General features: G+C 35.7%; 1 protein-coding gene across 2 annotated transcripts in view; it reads right to left on the bottom strand.

Moving 5' to 3' along the window:
• ankrd50 (ankyrin repeat domain 50) overlaps positions 1 to 25,461 on the bottom strand; it is a 39,827-nt gene extending 14,366 nt beyond the window's left edge. Inside the window, exons 1-3 of one of the 2 annotated variants that reach the window (XM_015343988.2) lie at positions 25,165 to 25,461; positions 22,921 to 24,196; positions 9,223 to 9,452 (exon numbers count right to left, since the gene is read on the bottom strand). In XM_015343988.2, the coding sequence (XP_015199474.2) occupies positions 9,223 to 9,452; positions 22,921 to 23,408 (718 nt within the window). In that variant the 5' untranslated portion in view covers positions 23,409 to 24,196; positions 25,165 to 25,461. The remainder of the gene's footprint in view (positions 1 to 9,222; positions 9,453 to 22,920; positions 24,197 to 25,164) is intronic. The other variant, XM_006629161.3, reaches the window with a different exon arrangement.
• Positions 25,462 to 26,950: the final 1,489 nt, after the last annotated feature.

Genomic DNA, 26,950 nt, shown 5'->3' with positions numbered 1-26,950 from the left:
TTTTCTCTAAATTACTGTGTATTACAATAAAGGAAAAAAAACATTTTCTCGTAAAGTCCAACTAAAAAAAGCATTATGATCTAAGCAATTTCTATATTCATGGTATGTAACTTGCAGGCTACTGAAACATTCCCAAATGTGAGTTTTTTGCAAATTATGACCTCTGGTTCTTTTGTACTAGAATTTTTGTATTTTCTCTGCTACTGCTTTGCTGTCACATACAGAACACACCCAGAATACTTTGCTAGAATTCTAGAACAGCATTGTAAATGTCTCTGCTTCTAAAGACAAATGTGTTTTTTTAGCAGTAAAGAAACTTCAAACAAACATGTCCCTGCTACTGGTTTGCAATGGAATCTGAAATTACTTTGGGCCAGCAGGTCAACATACAGGATTTAGAATACAGCAAAGCTTGCTTTTATATCAGGTACTTGTAAAGTTATTCTTGGCATGCATGTGGAGCTTTGGACACTCAGGGATGCCTCCCAGTCACTGAAACACTTTTGCTCAAAATTATAAAAGGCCTTAGAGTTAAATAGGCACAGGACTGCTGTATTTTATTGCATTTCAATAAACAGATGACAACCACTTTGTGCAAACTATTTTTTTCTTCACATTTAAAATGCTTAATTACAAACCATCTGGATAAATAAAATATATACATTTGCATGGCACTTGTAATTCGAATATAAAACCTTAACATTATAAATGGAAGATGTACTGAATCAATGGCCTTTCATTGCTGAAAACCAAATAAGGAAATATTCTGGTATTGTGCTAAAAAAAGTCTGAATTCTGTAGTTCAACTGCAAGGTGCTGTACTCAGAAAAAGACCTGACCTGTAATTACTAAGCTCTTTAGGGAGGACTGTGCATGGCAAATTACAGTATTTAACAGAAAAAAATTCTGGCCTGCTCTATCACTGTACAGCAGCAAGCAAACCTTAACATATGAAAATTATTAATTTCCTACAGGATAAATATTAAAATAATAAACTGCCCTCTCAGCATAAAAAATAGACTACTAGATAAGCCTATTTCTAACACTAAACATAGACATTTTTGAAGATTACCTGATTTAAAAAAACAATTAAGAGTTTTGGCAGACAAATTTTGCATTTTATTATTTCATGTTATTGGTTTACAATTAAAAAAAACAACAAGTTTTCAAATACTAAAACTTCAAAAACCTTTTCTAAATGCACAAAAAACATGCAGACAAAACAAGTTTTAACAAATTTAAAACTATGTTTGGACAACAGATATGTAAGTGACAAGATTGTCAAAACCGGTCTGCATCTTACACCTGCATCTACAATTTGAACAAGGCAGAGAACTTCATTAAGAGCTAATAATTTCTAATTATTTATATAATAATGTTATTAATTTCTAATAATAAAACTCGTGTGCAACAAGAGTTTCTGGATTTCATGTCACCAGACTTTACAACAGCACCTTTCTTACCCATAAGTAGTTCAATGTTCGTATGGGGATGAATGGACCTTAATCACTCATTATCACCATCCATTAGGAGAAACCCCACAGGTACCAGCAGAAATAAACCGTTTGAACCATCTGAAAATGGTCTGTAATGGCAATAAGTCAGAACCTTCAAACTAAGAAAAATCCTTCCATTTGCCACAAGAACAGGGGATGAAAAAGTCAGGAATGTAACACCAACAACCTACTTTACAAGGAACTTTAGTAACTTACAATCAAGGGGTCATGTAACTTTCAGCAGGGAGCAAGCATTTCAGTTACGGGCAAGGAGGTAAGTGTTATATTCATTTCTGAGTTACAATCTAAAATTAAGATTATCACCTGCTGACAAGAAGTAAAAAGCCTCATTCGTGTTGGCATACAGGAGCTACAGAGAATGTGAAAACAGAGAAAAAGACTGCTTAGAATGACTTGGCAAGACAAAAGCATCTATTCATAATCTTCAACTGGATTTGGCAGTTTATGTCCACTTAAAGGTTTACCATAAAAATGGCAAAATTGCAATTACACAGCAGATGCACAAAATATGAATAAGAAGAAAAAGACTTCATTATAAGGTTGAATAGTTTGGAGGAATACACCTAGGAGAAACAACAGACAGTGCTATTGTAATTAAAAGTTGTGATTTGCTTTATCACAGCAGCATACTAAAGGCAAAAGTGCTTATGTCAACATAAAAATTAAAGGTAATTATAGTTTGTATTGATAGCTACAGGCCTCTTCTATAGGTGTGTCAGCAGACTGAAGTGCAGTTAAACAAAGGAGATTCATAACATATGCCAATTCAAGAACAACAAATGTATTCAACAATGAATACTGCATGGGCGAGACAGACCTCACTCACCAAGATATCTCTGAAAATTAGGCATCAAATGTTGGCTTTAAATGTTTGAATTCCAAATCAATCAATGCATATAATTATACTCCCAGTTCCTAGAGGAGAGCAATAATATTGAGCTTCACATTAAAAAACAAATCCAAAGAAATGTTTTAAATTTCAGAAATTAATGGAATATACACAATGTAAACTGCTCTGTTACCCAGATAACGTATTTAATTCCTGCGGATAGTGTTAATTCAAAGCTCTGCTGATTTTTAATAAAATGTAATCAAACTAACCATATGATCAATCTTGTCTTGTGCGGCTTCATCTGCTGGAATTGGGATTTAATCTCAGATGTAAATATACCCCTTCAATCACTTTCAGTAACCACTTAAACCTTAGAGGGTCAGTTAGTCAAAGCCAAAACCAGAAAGCAGAGAACACAAGGTGGGACCAACAACCTAGGTCCTCATGATAGGGATGCCAGCCCATTGCAAGCACCCAAAGGCATACTGCATGTTCTAATTTCTGAATGCATTGATGGGTGCTGAAAAGAGTTTGGAGCAATTTGCTATTACCATAAATTATTGAATTTATTCAGTGCATTTCATCCCATTGGACACTAAAGTACTTTTACATCTTCCACCACCTAAGTTCAGTGCCCACCTGAGTGATGAGTGACAGCCATTTCGAGCCAGCAGCCTTACTGCACAGTAGTTCAGGTGGAAGAGTGAGAAATTACTTCACCAATTGAATTATTCTTTTGGTAGGCAGACTGTTGAATTTAGCCAGGACACCAAGGTTTAAACCCCAATTCTTTCTAACACTGGCATGGAATCTTTATGACCAAAATAGTCAGTTTAATGCATAAACCAAAGGACAGTCACTTATGGAACATTTCACTTCTGGTATATGTATTTCATATTTTATACACTTGTTTTAAGCAAAAAAGAAAGTCAAAGGTGAGATGCATTTAATTACACAGTACATAAATATAAGCATGGAGTAATATTGTTGATTTTATCTTTTCAAATGCTCAAGATAGAGTGAGAAAGGCAGCATAAAGAAGAACTGGCAAATCGTGACCAAAATGCAACCACTTTTGATTTATATTTCAAAACTAGATAAGAGTCTAAAGCAATGGTTCACGATATTAAAAAATAAGCCTTTAAAATGAGAGAACTGAAGAGAGAGGATTAAGATAAATACATAAAATAGAGAAAATGACAGCTAAGGTTAAGCACAGAGCACTGAATTATAAGCACAAATTAAGCAAGATAGCAGAAGAGCTGAAACAATAATAACAGATCACTTACAGTGGAACGAAACATTGAAACTGTCCATATATGGGTTCAAGGTGTTTTTCTTTTATAGTCATCTAGCTGACTAGTGAGCTGAAATATGAATATAAGCTGAATTAATCAAACTCTGTAGCTAAGCTTTGATAAAGTCAAATATGATAAGACTGATCCTCAAACTTAGAACTGTAGGAATTGAAAGCAATGGGGGTGCGTGCTCAAACAGTTTCTTCAGGAGCCACTACTGGAGTACCACAGACATCAGTTCTAGGACATCAGCTCCTCCTACTTTTTATCAGTTGTTAAAAAAACAGTAAAGTCTACGACAGCATTCATACACAAAGACTTCGTCTATTCACTGATTTTGATGGAGTAGATGTGGTATATTTTGAAAAGTGCAAGACTTTTCAAACCCACCTACACCTTGTCATTAGTGTCAAAGCTTTGACAGAAATGACTCATCCCACACTTGCAGGAATACATTTCCTTATCAGTTCTCCAACTCCAATCTGTTCTCCAAGCCATACTTTTCAATTTTGAGTGGGTATTATACGAATGCTAATTTCAAGGAATCAGATTTTGTAATAACAGAGGTTTAAACTTTATCAATCAAGCAAATTAATTTGCTGATCATGTTAAATGTTACATTAAAAAATCAAAATAAATCCACTAAATCAATGTTATAAGAAAAGAGAGCCATTCGATACTTGTTCTGGTTTAATATAGAGTTATACAGAAAAAGTAACAATTTAAGATGGAGAGGAGAGAAGAATAGATTTTTTCCAACCCTAGATGGATCACTCACAGGGGTCCATAGAAAACAGAATATCCATGTGAAGACTGAGAATTAAAAGACATGCAGAAATAACAATTCAATTGTTTTATAAGCCAATCTTAAGCTTTTTTTTGCTAGAGGCCTGTTTCCTGCACAAATTGGCACTGTTTCTAAACAAACTAAATTAACTGCACTTGCCAAGCAGGTGCTTACTATTTCACATTCCCACTGATAGCTGACTGCTAACAATACTACAAATATATCACAGAGACACAACTCTGTTCAAACCACACACTGCACGTATTAGGAACATGACAACATATAAGTTACAAATGAGAGAACCATCCAGTTCATTCGGCTGTTAGTGTTTAAGTGATCTGAGGATCTTATCCAACAGCTTTCTGAAAGAAGCCAGGGAGTCAACTTCAGCACGACTGAATAGCTAATGTAAAAAAGCTTTATGTAAAAAACTGATTTCTGGTCTGTTCTTTATGCACTTCAGTGAGAAAAAGGAAAGCACTGTAATGTTGAACTGTTTTTCACCTTTTGCTTTTGATAATCTTCAACCTACAGTTTGGAATATTGCAGTCAAATGTTGTTTAATTTTCTTTAAGCAAATGCCCGTTTACTAGTGTACCTCCTTGCCAACGATAAAAAAATACAGCGATTCCATTTTATGAACACAGCAGGTAACGCGGAGGGTAGACTCGTGAAAAAGAGCCAAAATCAACTTCTTTAACCTCATTAATATACAATCTACCACTGTACTTAACTTACTTTAACATCCTTATATACAAGAGAGTTTATTTTTATAGCCTTAACCATGTGGAAATGTAGTTTATGGAAAGTTTACTTCACTGCAAGACCTCAATACCTTTTCCAGAAAAAACAGTTCCATAAAAGGACTTTGAATGACAAATTATTAATTCAACCAGAAATTGAAATCAGAGATTATAATATTCTGCACACCAAAATGATCTTGTCCACTCCACAAATGTTAGGGTTAAGCTTTCACACTTTACATGTCTTGTTTACAAAATAAGAGGAGGTGGCTGAGAATCCATGTTGTGTCAGAACAGACAAGGCATATACTGAGCATTCTTCTATACAATACCAAAATTGTTTTACCAGCCTAAAATATAAAGAAATTAACATGCCCAACATAAGTCAAATACAAAGGATTTAATCAAAATACACTGGACATGTAATAACAGTCAAGGCGCAAGTTTTTAAATTACATTTTTGGATTCAGTTTTAAATGTGACTATACAAAATTGTAATCATTCTCAGTTCAATCAGTTTATTCTCACTAAAAACCTTGTACTATTAATAAGTCACAAAAATAATTCCTTATGATTGCACTGTGGTGTCTGAAAATACAAAAAGAAAATGCCTTCCTCAAACCAGATACCAATGGAATCTCAAACAGGGTACCTTAACACTAACATTCAGCTAAACAATCGTCCAGCCTGGAATACTGGAAAGGACCACAGTCCATTCCAGAGCACAGAATATTGTCTTTCAAAAGAACATTTATCCTGTGGCATCATCTTGTTGTAAAGCTGATAATCTGGATAACTAAACAAAGGAAATAACTAACAATAATGCATACTGGCAGTACAGGCTTCCTGTTGTTCAGCACTGCATGCTGCTTGTCTGACAAAAAAAAACCCTTTATTTCTGACTTCACTTTTGCATCTTTGGATTACTAATAAAAACTTAAATTTTGTTATCCTTTACAGGAATGATGGACAGAGGAGTTATGACCCTGACAAAACTTCATCGCATGTTAAATTTCCATTAGTGACAGACAAAATTAATTTATCTGTGTTCCTAACTCCCTGACAATTCCATGACAGTATGACAAAAGGCTTGATGGCAAGCAGAAACAGAACAACAAAGACTGGGAGTGTCCATCAAAAAACAAAAGAAATTGTCGCCTTAGAGGCATACTGTAGCAATTCACTTCTGAAAGACCAAAAGAAAACATGAAAAAAAAGATTCAGATCTGTGCCGCTCTTCAGAAAATAAACTAGCAAAGATCCAAAAATTCCACATGTGGCTTGCTAAAAATAATTGACACTATTAATCAAATAAAGATTAACGTAAAACGTTGCTAGGAGAATTGGAGAGATAGACCCTAAAACTTATAAATACATCAGAGAACAGTAGATTATTCTTAGTAACAAAGAACTACTTCAGAACTATCACCAAGGCCCAGCTTTCCAGTCTGAATTGTTTTAAGCATTTAAAAGTCAAGGAAAAAAAACTTTTAAAAAGCTAAAAAGCATTCTTTTTGTTTATTTGAGCTAAAATTAATGGCTACTGGAAACTGTGGCAGGACAAAAAAAACATTTTCTTCATTCAAGCCAGATGCCAAAAGAATCACAAATGAGGTACTTTATCTTCTATAAATAGAAAATAATATTTGTAGGAAGGTATGAGGGAATGACATTTTATCAGTGTTGGTCATCTGGTCTTATTTCTTTCTGTCACTGCTGTAATAAAGCTCCAAAAAACCTATACAATATTGTGCTGGCTAGAATGAAAATCCCAATCTGTTAGTAATAGCCTAGGACAGAGACTACAAAACAGACCTAATGAAACAAGACAAATCTAATAGTACTTACAGTTTTCTCACTCATTATAACATATTCTCTATGATGGAGAATGAGAAGCTAAACTACAGCCGACTTTTAGAGTGTACAATCTGAATTCTCATAAGTACAATATTAAAGTCTTGCATTTAGTTTCCTGTTGGCTTTGCAGATATCAGAGGTTTTAAAAAAATGTTGCCCCTATCATTCCTGCTATGCCAAATGTACAAAGTATTGTTTATAGTACCCTTTTTGGCTGGATATATTTAACACATTAGTTTCCGAGATACAAAAGAGTATACAGAGTAACAGGATAGTTAATGTCCTGCCCCTTGATCTGAAAGCCCATTTTTCTCAGGGCATAATTTCACTGTTAGATTTTGGAGAGGCAATGAAAAAAAAAGTATTAAGACAAAACTATGCAATTTGTTGCTGCACTTTCTGGCAAAGAGTCTAACATATCTGCCAACATATGACAAAAATATTCCAACTCATGGATCCAGAGTATCCATAGGGACCACCCAAACTTTCCTCACTGTAAGCTCCCACAAGCTCAATACTGTCACAAGCTTTGTGGCTTTGTGTCGTTGCTCTGAGCTTGCATATGGACTCCAGGCAAAAAAAGCAGAAAACAATTAACTGTTTCTTGCATAAAACTGTAGAATTAAAACAAATGTTTAAAAATGCTGTTTTGTATGTACATTGCAGCTACTGTAAGCTACATATATATATATATTGTCCTATACTAAGTAAATGTTACTTAGTTGGCATGTAAAAATATGCCTTTCCCCTATACTGGTCATTATGCCAGCATCTCTACATGCACCCTAGAATGTAAGAATACAGTAATGTATAATTCAGATTATTAATCCATACAAAACAAAGATAAATATTGGACATCATAGGTCCTTCACTAAGTGGTCCAATTCCAGTACAGTTGAAGGTTCCGGAGTATTTGAGATTATATACCAACCACCAAACAAGTTGGTGTAAAAGAGTGCCTCCTCTTGTTTGAAACAGTTATTATAATGGCTGCTTCAGATACTGATATTTTCAAAATGAGAGTTTCACCTATTTTTACAAAAATACAGATATCCTAAACTGTACTGAACAGAATAACAGGTGTTGACTCAACTACAGAATTAAATAATATCCTATAAAAAAAATCAATCAATCAAACTCATAACTCTGCAGAGTGGGTTAAAATAGGTAAAGGTACAAAGACCCACATTATTGCTAAACAAAACTCCTACACTCCTACCATGAGATGAGCTCTACAATGTTTTGCGTGACTAATATAATTACAGTACCTTTTCTCATCACTTTAGTGTGGGATGGTCCTCTATCAACCTGATAACGCCTAAGTACCTGAGAGTCTGTATTATATAACAATTCATAGATACTGTAATATATCAGTATTCTCCATGGCAATGACTAATCGGGTTTCTTGTTTTCACATAACTGCAAAATGTGCATTCCCCATGGTTTACATAACCATGGGTAACATGGCATACCTTATCTAAATGTTAGAGGGAACAACATTCTGACATTCAACAGGACTGTGTTTGAATGAAGGCAGGAATAATTATTAACTAACATGATATTCCTGAGTCAACAGTAAGATTAAAAAACAATGGATGAAGCTACTGGAACTTAAGATGAAGTACAGACAACAGGGTGTATGGATTTTTTATTCTATAACATGGATATTCTAGTTACAGAGTAAGTAATAATAATAATAATAATAATAACTTATATAGCGCCTTTAAAGGTGGCTTATAAATGCATTCTGCAATGCAAATCCACTTTTAATGGCATCTAAGAGGTCAGGAGACCTTAACAAGGCAGAACTTAATTAAACTGATAGCAGTATCATGTGCTAACAGAAAGTGAAACAAGCTTGCTTTTTTCATTATCTGAACGCTTTAAACTCCCGGCAAATATATCTGTATTTTAAACAGTTCACTTACTACTTTTAGATGAGCATTCATTTTTGACAGCACAGCACATCCCTTCCACCATTTTTATCATTTAAAAATCACAATCCTAGATTCACAAAAGTTTTCTAACACTTAAGATACACACTTTGGAGACCAAAAAACAACAAGTTCGATTTCATTTTTAAAAGAACTCTTTATAACATTGTATGAAGGTCACAAAGGTCTCTCTTTAAACGTCCATTATCCTAAAACGTTCAGAAAAGCAGAACACTAACCATAAAGGAGCTTACCTGTAAACAATTTAGTGACAGCTTTATTCTGCTTCCGAGCTGAGCATATCAGTAACAGCCAGGGAGGAAAGAACTCGTGGTGGCTAGCTAAAAGCTCAGCAATAGTACGGGAAGGGCTTGAAGATCTCTGCTCCCCTTCTCCGAAGTGGCATCCCTCATCAATGGAATCAACAAGAATGAAGACAGACTGCTGTGGAGCCTTCACTCCCAGAAGGGGAAGAAGAATACACCTGTGGACAGACAAAACTGCTTTTAGACCATCTCAGGAAAACTGTCACAACACTAATGAAGACGTGTATCTTAGGACAAGCTTGCAAACTGCAAATTCACAATCACTGCTTAACTTTTCAACATAAAAACTCACAGCAACTGTTTCAATCAAAGACTCATTCTTTCTTTCTGGCGCACTATGGCTGCCGTCGCATCATCCAGGGGGATGCTGCACATCATACTGTCAGGCATATCAATGAATCATTAAGATCAGGAATTGTTCTCACAGCCCTTAAATGTGACGTATTAGACCAGACAGAAACTCACTCACCTTGACTATCCACTAATTACAGTGCCTTGCAAATGTATTCAGACCCTTGACCAACTCTCTCATTTTACTGAATAACAAATCCTAAATTGAAATGTTGTTCTCTGTGATATTTTTATTTTTACCACACATATGTAATAGTGAAAAGGCTCTTCTTAGTTTTACTAATGATTCATTATGACTGCTGACTTTTTTTCTTATCCTATTGGATCTCACTGCAGCCTTGTAATTTCATCTAAGCTATCTATAATAAAAAAAACACACACAAATAGGGTATTTTTCTTGGTGTCACATTTGGCATGCCACAGGCTTATTCTTGGTCAGATTCTTTTTCAAATGTATAATTTACCATCGGATTATATTCTTATTAGGTATGGTATCAATTTTCCTTTCTGTGCTGATGACACACAAATTTATGTTCATAAGAAACAGGACATAAATCAATGTTTTACAACTGAATTCTGACAAGACTGCAGCTATGCTCCTTATCTACTCCACAACTGTCAACTGAGTCAACCTCAGTCTGATTTTGATGGTACTGGAATTGTTCCAAGGACTCAACATGTCAAGAATCTTGGTTTCATTGCATTTGAAGTTTGTGGTTACAATGATGTGAAAAGGCCCTATGTTCTTGAAATTGCTAGTATCTATTCACATTTCTCCCAATCTGGGAAGAGCTACTGCATGCATTTATCTTTTCCTGGCGTGATTAGTGTTATACAGGTATTGTTAAGTGTATGCAAACATTCTTAAGTTACAGCTTGTTCAGATCTCTGAAGCCCAGACGAAAACTAAAATATTAAAATGGATAAGTACCTCTCTGTTTTTTTTAACTTCCATATAATGTCTCCATGTGATGGACGTCAAGAAAAAATATTGTTCTTCATTAATGGCTTGAAGGTTTTGACTCCTAAATACATCAGTAAACTGTTATCCTTTTATAAACCTACGTGCCATTTGCGTTCTTTAGACTACTTCTTTCAGCTTCAATAACTAAACTCAAGATCTTGGGGATTGCATTTTCTGTTGCTCCAAGGATATGTGCAATCATCTCTATGACAATATTAGACCTTGAAAGTTAATTTTCTCTCTGTAAACATGTTTTTATAAGCCTACTTTTACCTCAACTTAATTTCTTGTCTTAAATTGTCTCCTCGTGTCTCTTTGCTTTTTATTTAAATATAAAGCACCATGAGATTAAGAACATTGTTATACTTAATCCTTTAGCTCTAGTGATATTGACTACTATAATGTGCTCGAGAATGCAAAACTGATAAATAATGTGTTTATATACTCAGCACTTTGTTTTGAAAACTCAGATGTAACAATACAATTTTAGAGAATACATCAGTTTTATATTATTTTTATCTCTTTTTTGCATTTCCACAACTACTAGGTCTACTACAAAAGGCTAGCAAAACTGTCAAGTGTCACATGACATGATACATACAAAATCTATAAATCGGAAACCACTACATACAATATAGTGACCAGCACAAACCTATTCCCAATGGGTAAAGTTCAGCCTTTTCATAATCTGAACATTTACAAACAGATAAAACCAGCTCACACAATAAATAGTAAAACAATATACAGTTCACTAACTAATTAACTAATTTTCTGAATTTATCAACTGTCCCAATATTTAGGATTTATTTCCAAGTCTCCGCATGGGGAGATAATTAAGATAAGATGACTCTTTGTACCTTTCTCTTCCCTAACAATGCTGGGAAGACTTTTCACAATGATTCTGAAATGGATATAAATTATCAAAAGTTGCAGACAGTGGCTATACTTAAATATAGTACAATACATTAAAAAAAATTAAAATCAAATAAAAAATGAGGGTATTACATACATGTACTGTATATGCTTTTTTTTCTTTTCTCAAAAGGCCTACAATATATACAATATATTCTGTGCCACTCAAATGTTTTGACTGAGCAAGCATTCTCCATGAAATGGAGATTTTTTTTGGTACTGCTGCTGTTGTTCTCCTATTACTAATTGCTACAGCAAGTTGCTCCTGCGATACGTGTAGGGTAGACTGAATTCTCTTAGACAAGTGTCATTATTCACAGTGCATATGCTGATGGCACCACCGCAATGCAACAGATTGGGGATTATTTGAACTGCAGCTGCTCATTTAGAATCTTTCTCATCTTAATTATCAAAAGCAAGATTCCCCAAAAGTCACATAACTGTAACGAACGACAAATTCTGCGCATGAAGGGGTGTGACTCAGAGTCAAAGATTCATCCCTCCCCCACCTATGCAGACTGAGATTGTTGCAGAAACCAGTTTTCCTTCACTTTACAACCCAGCTGTTACTAATCAATTACACAAATAATGGACAAAGGTAAAACTCACAAGGTTTACTGGGTTCAACAACTTAAACATGGGGACATGGGATGAATCAATAAAAACCTGAAACCATGAGAAGTTATTTGTAGTAATAAATTTGCTTACTATCACGTTTTCTTTTTCTTTTTAGATAACTTGCCCTTTAAAGTAAGTTTGCTTTGCACTCACACAGTCCTTATAGTTCTTATAGGTTTAAATAGAATTATTTAAAACTAAAATGACCAAACCAGGAATGGAGATTATAGGAAGCTGTAACACTTGGATTACAACAAAGTAAACTTTTCAGAAAACATTTATGCACTTGTATAGGCAAACATAAAAATAACTTAATAACCATAATTTGTACTATTGCTGCAACTGTTTTGACAGCAGTTTTGTATTTTACCTTAAGGAAGGGTTGAAGGCCAAAATATTTTATGGATTGAGCATTTACAGGGTTCCTACATGTGCTCTGGAGTAACCCTGACTACATATACACTCTTTAAGGAACTAAGATGCAGTTTTTTATTTGACCTTCACAAAAGGTCAATGGTCATAGATTAGTACATGTTTGTATAGAGCACTTATGGTTTCCTGTATGTTTTACACAATAACCATGACCCTGTCAGCAATCTGTTGAAAGTTAGGAAAAGATATGAATAAACCTCTAGAAACAGTCTCAAACTCAATCTTTCTAGTGTCAAGTATCTTCTCTTATTCCAACCTGGGTAGTAATTTAAATTGACCTAATAGTTCTTTTAGTTAGAACAATGCAGCATTTTCTTTCAGGATTTTGTGTACCTGACAAACTCCACAACAGTATAACAGCAGTTGAATCGTTCAATTATGTCAGGCCGTAGACAAAGAACCGGCAGCAATTTTAGTTTTTGTGTGAGGAAGTTTTATAACAGTTAAGAGTATCTGGAGTTGCACACATACATAAGATGGCTTTCACAAGGATGTGCTAAGACATTTTGGAGATGTTTTTGAACCACCTTAACTTTCCGTTTATGGGTGTGGAGAGTCATTCTTGGACAACAGACTTTATTGCTCCCTGTGAAGGGTATCAGCACTTGAGTTAAATCATGAAGTAAGTAATTACTATGAGGAGGTTCAATCAGATGAATGCAAAAAAATGCAATTAAATTCCAAGAAGGCGCAGAAAACAAATTTTAAACATTAGATGTTTTCCCAGTAAAAGTTTCATAATTAAAATATACTAATGAAGCATTCTTCCAAGCATCCAGAGAAAGCCAATCATCATAGAATCACGAAGATGAGTATAAGGGTTTCCAGTGGCAAAGTTTTGAGCTGAATGATATAAAATATCATGCTTTCCAAACATCATCAAAATCACCACCAAGCACATCTGTAGAGGAATATGTAAAACAGGATTTGCAGTTATAAAGGAAACCAAGTTTTAACTTCATTTTTTAATTTGTGAGATTAGAAAGTTTGAGAATTATACAACCAGATGTTTTGACATTCATTAATGGTACAACTGTATCTTAAAGTGAATTTTTTAGGATTGTTACTGAGGGATAACATATGGAACCGTATAAATTTACTTTTATTTGTTCTTCACAAAGGAAGATCATCTCATATCACAACTATATGATATGAGAGTTGCCTGTCGTCTGACCACCACAGTTAAAACAAAGAAAAACAATGTGCCCAGGCCAGAACTTTGGGGGACTCCTTTACTAATTGGAAAGGATTGTTAAATCAGATTTAACACACTGGACAGTGATAATAGCAATTCTGACACCATGGATTGGAGTTCTTACCAAGATTTATACTACACAACATTTTCAGAAGAACAGAGTGATCCACAGTACCAAAAGCCTTAGATAAATCTGTAAAACTATCGGCACATGTGACATTTTTGTTGTTGATGTTTAAGGCTTGTATTGTAATACTTTGCCTAAGCAGTGAAAATTGAAAGGGTATGGAAAGGTAACAAATATAATTAAAGCTGCTCTTTGGCAGAAGGTTTCTATTGGAATACAGAGAAGCATTTACCTGAAAAAATCTCAGAAAGCTACCGTCCTCAAAAGTACAACAGTGGCACCCCACCTGGATTTTTTTAACAGACAATTTTCTAGCTGTAAATCTGGAGTATTGACTACTACTCCATTCCACTGTCCTACAAGATCTACCCTCTAATGATCAACCCTTTCACTTCCATTACAACAGCACTCTCTGATTCCGAGTTAACTAGCCTATGTGGTGCTCAACATGGCTCATAGAAGAAAATCATATAAATCATAATGAATAAGAATGCATATTTCACTAGATCTTTAAGACTAACTCCACACATGCTTAGCTTTGTTTTCTTGTGCAATCTTGCTAAATGAGAACACGACCTCAGCACTTTCAATGTGAACCATATGGAATTTTACTCCATGTCCAAGCTGCAGTAGGAAAGAGTGTGATAAAAGGAATCTGCAACCTGTGCACTTAATCATTACACTGCTTGAATCCCAAGAGCCTTGAGAGCAATCATGTAAATGCCAGAGAGAGGCAAGACGGATTTAGCGCCCATAGCACAAATGTTCTGAAAAGCCACTAGAAAATGTTTTCATTAGTCTGTTTTTCTTGCTTTGTGCTACATATTGAGCATCAGCAATAACCCAGCAAATTCTGAAAGCTAAATTTATTTTGACAGCACTGTGCTCCTTATGGAAACAAAGACAGATTCTTCCTTTGAAAAGCATCTGCATTCAAATTACATTCAATCAAAACCAATGTATCAGATGTCTTCTGACACGGACGTCAGAAGGTTTGCAATAAACAGAAGACACGCCAAATTTTCCATCTGGAGCTGATGACAACAAGAACAAGCAACAACTCTTTGCAAACACTCCATGCTTACAGTAACAAAACATTCATATACTTCACCTGGTCCAAACTCAAAACAGTAAGTGGCCTGCAATGCTTCATATGAATTCTTCCTCTAAGAAAAAAGAGGGGAATAATATCTTCCTCTAGGTAAAGTAAGGGATACAGCTGTTTCATAGATTTTTTTTAAGTATAGATAATACCAACATCTCTCCAGAAAAGAGTTCTGATCCACTGAACATACGCTTACAATCCTATTTAATAATCTAAACTGTTCAATTAGCCACATTAAGCAAAAAAAGTAGTGTCTTGCATACAAACCATCTGCTGTGTTGCATTTGACACTGCTGAGAATGGAGCACAAAATACATTTCACTATGATATTATATAAAGACATCGGGGACTGATTTTTCTTTCTGGGCAAGATGCCCATCTCTTACATTTTACAGAGTTAAGTTTACAAAGTGGGCACTTTGCCTAAAATTCACCCACAGCGAAAAAGACAGCAAGGCTACGACTCAGTATGTGTCAAGCCATGACACCATTTTGTAACTACTGTACATAAAAACAGCAGGTGACAAATTCTTAACTGCTTCATTATATCAGTAGAAACTGTAAGAAAAGGACTAATACTGCACACATCCTATGAGATGTCAAGAAAAAAAAAGTATCAACCAACTCAGAGAGCTCTTAATCTGGGGGAAGTTAAAAAAAATACAAAGATATATTGAAAATCAGAATACATAAATAGGTTGTGCTCCTTTCCACTTTCCAACTAGATTATTTTACCGCAATAGTATTGTCTTTATTTCGCCATCATTGATGACTAATCTTACCGATCTAAAACTAACATTGTAAGATCTGACCATCAGTATTGCAGAGAAACTGTCCATAGGTTCAAGGTAAAATGTTAGAAAACTATGTGCTATAAGTTGTCAGTACTATAGATTTATTTTTAGTTTTTGAGACACAGCAAGTGCAGTTACTATTTGATTCTCTTTTGACCAACAGAAAATACTGCTCAGCAAATACTGATAGAAGACACTTGAGTATTTTGCCTCCTGTGACACTGACTTGCAGTGGAGTACATTCAGACTAGTTTAACCCATTTTGGTTCCCTCGTAGTTGAAAAATTTCAGTCCTGTAAAATTTGCTACTGCAACTTTGTTATTATGAAAAAAACATGTGCAATATTAAAATTACAACGACAAAAGCTGATAAATCACACAGCTCATTACATGCTAAAATTATGTACTCCGAAATTAATCCCAAAATATCCGAAAGAGTCTTCTTACTGAATCATACACTTGCTGCTCTTCATTGCATAGCTTCATGGCTAACGGCGTCTGGATTGAGCTGGGTTCAAGACTTTTCTTCACTCCAACAAAAAGCAAAAATTTAAATTGGGAAAGTCAGATAATCCCCAGGAAAACTTCACAAATTAATAGATTATTTCCCACATGCATCAGCCATATGAGTGAGTTATTTCATTGCTGATAATACAACACTGCCTAGGAAAGAACAGAATATAATGTATTTCTCTGCATATTCATGTGAACTAATTTTCAAATAGATTTTTCCCCCACTTTAGATAACTGAAAAGGCACCCTGAGCAATTTAAAATTTAAGAAAGTCAGAAATAAGTTTTTCTAATTGTTTTCAAGAAATAAAACTATGGCCATTCAATACATTCTTATGTGTTCGGCTTAGATCTATAAAGCTTATAATGTAATAATTTATTTATAGTAATCTCTGGAGAGGTGCAAAATCTTTTATCTTTCACTACAGATTTCCATGAAATAAACTTCATTTTAAAAGAGACCAGAAAATATTAAGTTTGAGTGGGGAACTGCGTCAGCATGCACTGGCTGAAAAGGCACAGGTAAAGGTCAATTCCACGCTGAAAAGAAGGATTTTAGTTTATGCGAGAACAGCTGAAGAACACTCAATGGCCAAAATACTGCATTTATTCAATATATTCAGAATTGTTCAAGGGTTTTATTTAAATGCTGTATTACAAATATTACCAGCCAAAATCCATTTTTAAACCAGCATATAACATTGATAACTATTATGTCTCCCATTAAATCTCTATCAGAGCTTATACCCTTAACATAGTACTTCATAGGGATGAAGTCTGGCATGAAACACAATAAGCAAGGTTTGATTAATCCATATCAGTTCTAAAACTTACTTTACAGAAACATTTTAATCAACTACTCATCTTTCAGTTTATTAATGGCACTGCTCAACTAAAAAAAGAGGCAGAGCAAGTGGATACAAACTTTGGAATGCTACGAAATGATTTTTAAAAACTTCTCAACTACGTTTTTGTTCATAGAAATAAGTTAAAAACATACTTTTGTTGTTATAATTGTGTTCTCATTTAACATTCACGAAGACTCTGAATAAGTTTTACATCAGCCATGTTGTAAATGAGGAACAAACTAATGCTTAAAATGAATGCTTTGAAACACGCAATAAAAAAGCTGGGGTTCTTTTACTCAAAATTCTCAGAAAGATTAACATTTCATTCCTAGAAGAACATTCGGTGTCAACTGTGGCACAACTGAACTTTTATCAAGATTTTCCCAAACAAGAAACTATTTGACCCACATTTCACACCTCTACTCACAAACAATTGCTGCATGGTCTCATAGCAATGGAGGCAATCAAAACCATTCTTATTTTGCAGTGGTCCATGATTGACCCAAACTACATACTGAACAACACAGCAAGCACGTATTCTATTTTACTTCAGAAGTCACAGGCTATTAAGTTACTGCAGACAACGCAGTAAGCAGCTTCTAGCCTCTGATATCATTCAGCCAATGTACTATACATTAGTCAGGGTTTAATGAAGTTAAACCTCATCACTGGGTGAAATCTTCCATAGTAAAGTCATTATCCTAAAGAAAAGAAAATTATTAAAAAATAATCATAGATTCATAAGTACAAGTCAGACTTATCAGTTCCTGATTTCCCACCCCCAAAGGTTAATTTTCTTGTGATAACTTATCACATATGTCATTAATAATTACAGTTACATCAAAATGTTACATTGCTGCAGATATGGGATCATCAACTAACTTCTACACTGCAAACATTCATAAATGGCTTCCAAACAAAAACAGATCTTCTCATTTTACAGGTTAGATGGGAGTTTATTGTGATGTTTTACAACAAAATTAATCAGGATTCTTTTTTAAAAAAAATTCTATAATGCATCTGTGATCCATGATCAATCAGTTTAGCTGTAATGCTCTTCTCAAACTGTACAGTGTTAATAATTCAGTCTCAGAATTTCTTAATATATCTATCATGGAGTTTGTTCAACAATCTATACTACCTTTTATTAAATCGAAGGCACACATTCAAAATTATCGATATTCAGCTGGTAAGAACCCATTATATAAGCCGTCTTCAATCACTTAATGAAAAAGTCCAGTTTTATAGTGAGAATGGAAACAGAAAATGTTACCTTTAACCTCTTTAAGCAGCTTGGTGTAAATTATACTTTACTGTTAGGGAGCAATACATTTTTCTGTCATTTAAATTTGCATATTTCGCTAATAATGAACATGAATTAATAAATTGAAAAACTGAACTGTAATATTTGATATAAGACCTTTTATGATGCATAATCTCAGGAAATTTCATGATAAGATAACGGAGACCGGGATACATAAATTATTCCAGCAAATTAAACAGATTTAAAACGATAGAGTATAAAACTGTTTTACTATTATGCTGAATTGTGCATCTTGGGGATTCCCTCACCAGTCTAAAATCTCACCTCGTTAATCCCTAAAAAATCCATTTAAAAATCCACAAATATAAACTGTGGGCTAGTTCCACTCCCCAAGTGGGTATGTGTGGCACAGCAGACTTAAGAATCCTTACTCTACCTAATTCAGTCCCAGCAGATGGTACAGCTTAGATTCATGAATACCTTGATTTCCGAGATTGGAACGAACCAGTCCCTAAACATAACCATTTTCCTTTTTTCCACAGCAAATTAGTAAGTAAGACGAAAATAAACATTAATGGTCCACATCTTTATCAAGGAACAAGATCATAGTACAAACACTTTATTGTACTAAGCTTATGGCCTTTGAAATAAAACTGACTATAAACATCAGGATCCTACTCAATAATGGAGTACTAGAGTACTTGGGAGTACTGCTGTTCTTTGTATTGCACACGTCACAGAAAGAGTGGTTTAATCCTCCCTGAACCTTCCACAGCTGTGCTCCAGATGAAGGCTACAGGGACCTTTTGATCCTGTATTTATGTTCTTTGAGCCTTTTTCATTCTGATCGCTCCCAAAAGCAATAGCAACAAAGGGGAAACACACGTACCAGAAAATTGTGTATCTAATAATACTGAACTACAAGGTACTTTCAATATTTTGTATTCATTTTTGAACCAAACAATTACATTTGTTAATGTTAGGATTCCAGGATGGGCTCTAGGTTGCTGCAGTTAATTCCAGGAATATATGGTGAACTCATTTATTAGTTTAGTTTCTGTGATGCGCAGGCCTATATTAAATCTGAGACATAAGTTATTAGACTGTATGATTTTTAGTAAATGAATTCCAAGTTTAGTCTTAAAAGACTTTTTGTTTGTCATCTCAGATCTCATCTGTGCAATAAACTATTGACACTTCCCAAATGAAGACTTAGCCAATTTGACAGTGATTACCTTGACTGCACGAAACCATTCCAAAGAAAACTAACTTAAAAAACTGGTTTGCACTAAGACTATACTGTGCATTGTGTTTCAGACGTTAACCACAGATTAGGGAAAGACAGTGAGCCTCTACACCTACCACTGAGTGCAAGAAGCGGTTTGAAAATGTGCACTCTCAGCAAATCTCAAGACCAGCAACTATTCGTACACCCATATATGCAGGGTAAAACCCACATGCTCACTGACAATACAGAAGAAAAGACATAATGGATATGAAGGATCATAAAGGGACTGCTAAGATTATTCTACACAACAAAAGCAAGACTTCCAAGGTAAATTAATTACACCCTGGAGGTAGTCATAACATTTTTGAGTGCAGCCATATACTGGGCTTTCTTTTTTTTGTGTCACTGAAAGACAAAAAACGTCACCACCCTTTATGTCCATGGTGTGGATCAAGACATGTTCACTGAGACATACAATGAAAAACCAATTATAATCCATTTAACAGCGCTTCACCTCGGTTAAATTCAGCCACAGGAAACGGTTGTGGAAAGAAGCATAATAAAGTATGTAGGAAGCACAGTAAATTCTGCTTCATTTTTAAAGGACAAGCACATCCGAGATCATCAGTGAAAACAATCATTCTGTGACCAATTTAGAAGCCAAGAGTGTAGTCCCCTGTGCAGTTTAGCATTAGCAGACCTGCAGAGCTAAACACAGGTTGCAATACTTGTAATGCTAATGCATTACTACATGTGCTAACATGTTTGAAAACCATTAAAAACATATTTGATTTTCTTCAAACTACAAATCTCACAAGTGGGTACTTCAATGTGTTGACAATTTTAAGAGAAATTCAAGAACAGTGTAAACCGTTATTATGCTATAAAATTGAAGCGCTTTTTGTGAGGTATTTAAATTCGGATACAAATCTGTCCACTTCTCCTGATAAGAGAAGAATGCTTATTAAATGCCATACTGCTGGAGGCACTTGGATAAATCAAGTTTATCCTCCATGCATCTGTGATATTTAAGGACCTGTGCGCATTTTTGTTTGTCTGTGTATGGTTGACCCTCAAAACCCTCAATGATTTTATCTCAGGAGAAAATATTTGCATGGTGTCAAGACATAAACACCTGAAACGGTCTCCTTCAAACCCTAAAATGTAACTATTAAAAAAAACTATAATGCTAAACTTTTATTACAAATCTCTTCCAGGTGCTTATTTAATAAGAAAAAAACATTGACAGCAAGAGGGATTGAATTCAAATCAGCCTTTTTAAAGTTATCCCTGGTCTGGGGTGTGCACAGTGCAACATGTCCACTTCTATTTTAGAACCTAATGAACAGCAAAAGTCACATTTCCCTCCCAGAAATTAATTGCCATCACTTCCAATCCCCAATCTAGTTTATTTTTTGCTGATTTACCACTGTTGCCACATCATCATGGTCAACCTGGGTCACTGCCTAGCACCTTGTGGGACGAGGTGGTAAAGACGTGTTAATGCCTTTCACTTTTCTTTCATGTCTTAGTGAGACCCACATGGTAAAGGCTGGGTAGATGGGCAAGGATAGTCTACTCTGCTGCCACCATTAGTGAATCAATCTTCTTCAGACTTTTTTTATATAATATTGCTTTGGGTTTTTCTTTTGGATACACACATACTAATCAGCTTCTTGTTATCAGTCAACACCAAAATTGCATGTGTTTTATTTTCCCTCCCAAGTAAAATCTGACTCCTTTCACAGGTTATTTTAACCAGGAACAACCTTGCCAACCATGTTTCTCAAGGTAAAACACTGTGGAATCAGGTTGTTCAGAGCTTCAGATGAATTAGCTTCTGGCAACCTAGACGGGGGAAAGCTTATTCTGCCTCTCATTGGCAACCTTTTTCATTACACAGCAGTTGCATTTTACACAGAAGTGTAAATCTACATGCATTCTATCAATTCATTTTGGAAGTCTGAGAAGCTAGAACTTGGATCATTTTAGGCTGATACATAAAAAATAACCTTATAAAGCCATGTGGCACTATAGAATGGAAGTAATGAAATATAGGATAGAAAGGAATACAATGTTCCAGAAAGCACAATTGTTACTTTAGGAATTAAACATCCAAGAGCGGTGCATCATTTACTATAAAGCAACAGGTAAAGGTTAATTTCACGTTGAAAGGTAAAGAAAGGAAATTATGTTTAGGCTTTTCACAACAGCCACAAAACACATCTAACCAATATTCGTGAGGGTTCTGTGATAATGGCTTGACAAACAAGTTGCTAATATTGAAAAATTATTACTATTTTTTCAGCATCTGGCATAAAATAACTACAGAATCACACAAAATTCTCAAAAGCAAATTAACTTTTTCAATATTTCAATACGTCTTTAATCAACCGCAAAACCCAATTTCTATTCATTTTCTACAAAACGCTGAACAACAGACTTTGGAGACTCATATTGGATTCAGACTTGTCTACAGTATCAAACCACTAAGTAATATGTGGAACTACTAGGGAACAGTTTGCTATTAAAGAAAGTAACCAACGTAGAAAGGTCTTGTGACAAGCTTTTATCCTCATCCAGATTTTACATATTACATATTTACCCACCTAGAAGACTGTTTTGCTGAGGGATAACGTTCTTAAACCACCAAATTTGTATAACTGTCTGTTACAGTCCCCCCCCACACACACACACACCAAAGTGGTTGTACTACTGATACAATGTTGACATTTGGTTTTCAAATAGAAGTCCCTCCCATCTTAATACAACCCATCTTTAAAAGACCAAGACCTAACAGTACCTAAAAAAAATATAAATGTCCAAATATGTTGACAGACTGGAAAGTGTTTTAGTTTTGTTCCTGATTTTAAAGATACATAATCATAAAATCTAACTAGAAAACTTACTTTTATCTAAATGTTATTCTGAGAAAAACTTCATGTTATTATTAGTAGTAGAAGTAGTATTACTTAAACTAGAAGTCAATCAGCCAACCTATATCTAGTCAATAAAAGGTATTTAAGTAGCTAATCCAACCACTGATGTGAATAAAATCAAAATGAAAGATTTTAAGAGTGTGTCTATAAGGGCTCATGACTTACACTACGCAAGGATTAATATTAATATTAAACTGAAGTGACCAATTTAAGCGAAACCCCTTTTTCAGACCTAGCTGATAACCATGAAAATGATCCTGGCTTGAATATGCGTTAGAACAGACGGCCAACAGACTGCGGAAGACCCGGGAGACAAGCAAGTGAAGTGTAAAAATACCTTTTGAAAGCCTCAGCGGGGTTCCTTTCGCACTCGCCGGGTCTCAGTGCACTTTGAACCGCGGGGTCTCTAACTTTCTCCTCGTAGCTCGGGATCAGTCCGCTGTGGCAAATCTGGGCCACCAGAGTCCGAATAAACCCGCTCACGCAGAGGGTGTCAGAGTCCTCGGCCCGACAGAAGTGGAAGGCCAGGCCTTGGTGGTGCAGCCCCCTGTGGGCTCCTTGAGGCGAGCTAGGCCACAGCAGCTCTGTGCAGAGGGCTGTCTTCCCGCTGCCTGGACCCCCGACCAGCAACACTCCCCAGGCAGTGCCTTTACTGGAGGAAGGGCTGACACTGCTCAGGGGGCTCGCCACACAGGCCTGCTTGGTGGGAATGCTGTTAGCGCCGAGGATGCTGTTCGTTTTCTCCTGGAGGCAGTGCTGGAGCTTGTGGAAGACCCACTCCCTGCAGTAAAACCTCTTCCCCTGCAGCAAACTGGTTTGTGCCATTGTGAAAACCTGCTGTTCCAGCAATTCCTCATATGGCTCTCTTCATCTCCAGTGCTGTGAACTGAAGCGGGCTTGTCTCAATTTCAGGCCTGCATTTTGATCTCATTCCCACTATGGCTCCACATATGCTGCCAAGGCTGATTATTGCTCACTCCACACGACCTGGTTTGTTGCTGACTTATGCCAGAACTGGATTTGCTTCTCTCTTGGTAAATGGGAAAACTGATAAAGTGCAAAGCTGTTTCCTTGAGGTGACTTATGGCAGAGGTTCAAATTCTGTAAAAGTGCTGCTGACTCCCATCTGTAAGATGCTGTTTTTCTTACGGCTTTCTCAATTCCATTGCTCTGAGTATCACCTTAAATGCAGACAATGCATCTGGAAAAAAATCATATCATGTGTGACATCAGCTCTTCAATGTATGCCGAAAGCTCAGTTTTATTCCAAACCTTAGTTTTCAGTCCTTATAAAATGCTGCACATCTGGAATCTTTACATTAGCAAGGGCACCAGCGAATACTAAAATATGTTGCCAGTTGGTGCAGGGCTTAGTTACAACTGAAAGTTCTTGTCTTCGACTAGTGGGTAACTCACAGCTGCAAAGATACCACACAACAGATATACTGTCTGCATTGTTTTAGGAATAACATAACGTTGTGTTGGACAGTTCAGTTCGGAAACTTCTGCCCATGAATCGGCAATCTCCCAAATGACATCTGTGTGTGTGCTCCCTGCCCTACAATCTTCCTCACGTTTAAAAGGGGGCCGTCCTAAAAACGAAAAGTAATCCACTGAAAAAGAAAAAAAAAAACATCACCTTTCATGAAATGCTTTTGAATTGTATTCTTTGCATCAAACAGGGTCGGAATTAAAACGTGTTCATTTTTCAAACGTTGATTATATTAAAATAAAGCACGCTATTCCTGGTGACACCCGTTGCCCTTTATTTTCCGTTCCAAGTGCTGAATAATTAATTATTCAGTCCTCATACACTCTTGCGGATGAAAAAGGGTTCGTCTCCTGGTCTCGCCCCCTTTCTCTCTCCCTCCGCTGATCTTGCCCTTTCCTTCCTATGTGGCTTTAAATTTTAAATAATTCACATTCACATCCGTCCTGCATGGACCGAGGTTTAACCTCAAAAACCAGAAAGAGACCCGTTTTCCTCCGCCTACACATTTTGCCCTCACTGATGTTCTCCCACTTGTATTTACTTTAATGAATAGATACAAAAAAAACGAAAAAGCAATTATTTCCTAGTGTTTCTAAAAGCCTGTAGCTATACAGTAATTTATAACATGTCTTGGTCAACCAGTAAGATGCCTTACGCCTTATCGAATTTAGGAATAAGTATTATTTTATGAGGTTCATAATCAGCTTTGTACGGTATGGATGGAATGGCTAAAAAGGAATAAAAAACAATCATAAGACTTTACCATTTGTTTCCACCCGTAAACAAAGAGTTTTCCCCTCCCTAGAATTGTCGCAAAATATTACAAATGCCAAACTACTGGATGTTGTATTACAAGGCAAAGGGGTATGAAATACATTAATTTGGCAAACCTCACCCCTTTTTTATTTTGCATTAGCCAACCACCTATCATCGTGAATTTCTTTATATACTATAAGGCTTCATTATTGGTATTTAAATTGCAATAGCACAGTCTCCCTAAACAACCATCTCACATTATTCGAATACACAGCCTTTGTTACAACTGCTTCCCTTCTACTTTCGGGATGATAAAATTGTAATGGTTCTCACCTCTAACCGCGATTGCCTTTTCTGTTTTTTTATTTCTTTTATCGTCTCTGTTCACAAATCAGCGGTCTGTCTCATTTGGGTCTGCAAAACGATCAGGAGTTCCTTTGCTTCTGTTGCGCTTATTACAAACCATTTATAAGCAAATGCTCCTTTTCTGCGCTCGGTAGTAACAAATTCAGCCCTCTTTATCTGTTTGGTTCGTCTGTGCCCGTCTTTTCTGTTTCTCTCGCTCTCTTGCTGGAGCTCCTCCTGCCATCAAACACAGCCCTGGACTGAGCCGATGTCTCCTCCTCCAAACATCCAAAGCAGCTCCCTTACTGACTGACCGCAGACACAGATGCAGAACAACGGGCTCTTGGGATTGTGGGAAATGTAGTTCCGTTTTAACGTTTGACTCAGAAAAAAAAGTCATTTAATGTTTTTATTCTTCTGTTGACGTGGAACTTTTTATTTATTTTCGTAGCAGTTTTCTTCTGTAAACAAGAGTGTTGTTAATTTTGGATCATCTCATGTCACCGATCTTAACTTAAACTGCAAAACATGGCACTTAATGGCTTTAATACACAAAATTTATATTATAATAATATACTACTAATAATATGCAATAAGAATACGCTTAAGACACACTACTGTCATTATCTTGGTGTGTTTTATATTAATGAAGTAAAATGAGTGCGTTTAAGTGAAATAAACTAAAATAGATTATACGAAACAGAACTAAAATATTATACGTTATATGAACAGCTACAGTCATTATTATTTCACTGCTGAATGAAGCCTGTTTCCATCCAGCGTACAAAGTGCCTTTTTTATTCAAAATGTACAACATCATCATAACTATGGCCTCTTAACATCTGTCCTGACCTTTTCATTATAGCTCCTCTTGGTCACTGCCTTGATTCGTCAAACGCATTCTTTGACAAACGCACCCAAACATGTTAGTCACTCTTTCTGAGGATAGATTGTTCTATGCCTTTTGGAACAGCTTGCAGCATTTTTCTCTCTAGTTTCTTGCTTAGAGCTCAAGTTGATCTTTTATAACATTGCACATAGTTCCTCTATCCACTTCTTCGGTTAACCATAATTGTCCGATAGTTTAGAATTACCACAGTCTATACTTAGGGATAGTAATTCACACTTCCATGTGAGAAGTTAGTTCAGAGAGAAGCTAAAAAAGCTCTTAGCTTTGGATTGTGAATACCATACAGCATATTCAATGCTGAAATGCAGGTGCCTTATTATAGACATCTCAAAACAGCAATTAGTTTACAAAGATCAACACAAGCATGCTTAGTGTTACATAAACTTCATGCAAGTTAAAACTAGCCTTGTGGTGCTCTCTTGAGTTTCCTGTTTTTTTTTAGATTGGTATTTCTTTACATGTATTCCTTCTACATGAACGTAAATAGTTATCACCATCTCCAAACGAGTATGATCCAAAACCAAATGATCTTTAAAATGTTACTTAGCATATAAAACATAGTAATGGGTGCATGTCAGAGGAAGCAATTCAGCCTATTTACTGTAGCTGGTTGTTAGAAGCAAAATAACCCGAGAATCTCATATAGCCATCTTGGCAGAGAAATACAGTGTTATGAATTTGTGTGTTTGCAAAATAGAGTTATCCAGAAACTGTACATATAATTACCTAATGGGGTCACTTCAAACATTAATGTTTGAACTAATGGTCCTTTCAAGACTTCATTACAAGGGATATTTTGCATCCTTAACCCATGAAGCCTGTTTTACAATGCATTTCTAAATCACATCATTCATCCCTTTTTTC

This window comes from Lepisosteus oculatus, chromosome 1 (genome assembly GCF_040954835.1).
Source record: "Lepisosteus oculatus isolate fLepOcu1 chromosome 1, fLepOcu1.hap2, whole genome shotgun sequence".
NCBI lineage: Eukaryota > Metazoa > Chordata > Actinopteri > Semionotiformes > Lepisosteidae > Lepisosteus > Lepisosteus oculatus.
Note: the sequence above shows the minus strand (reverse complement) of the source record. Positions and strands in the feature narration are given on the sequence as shown.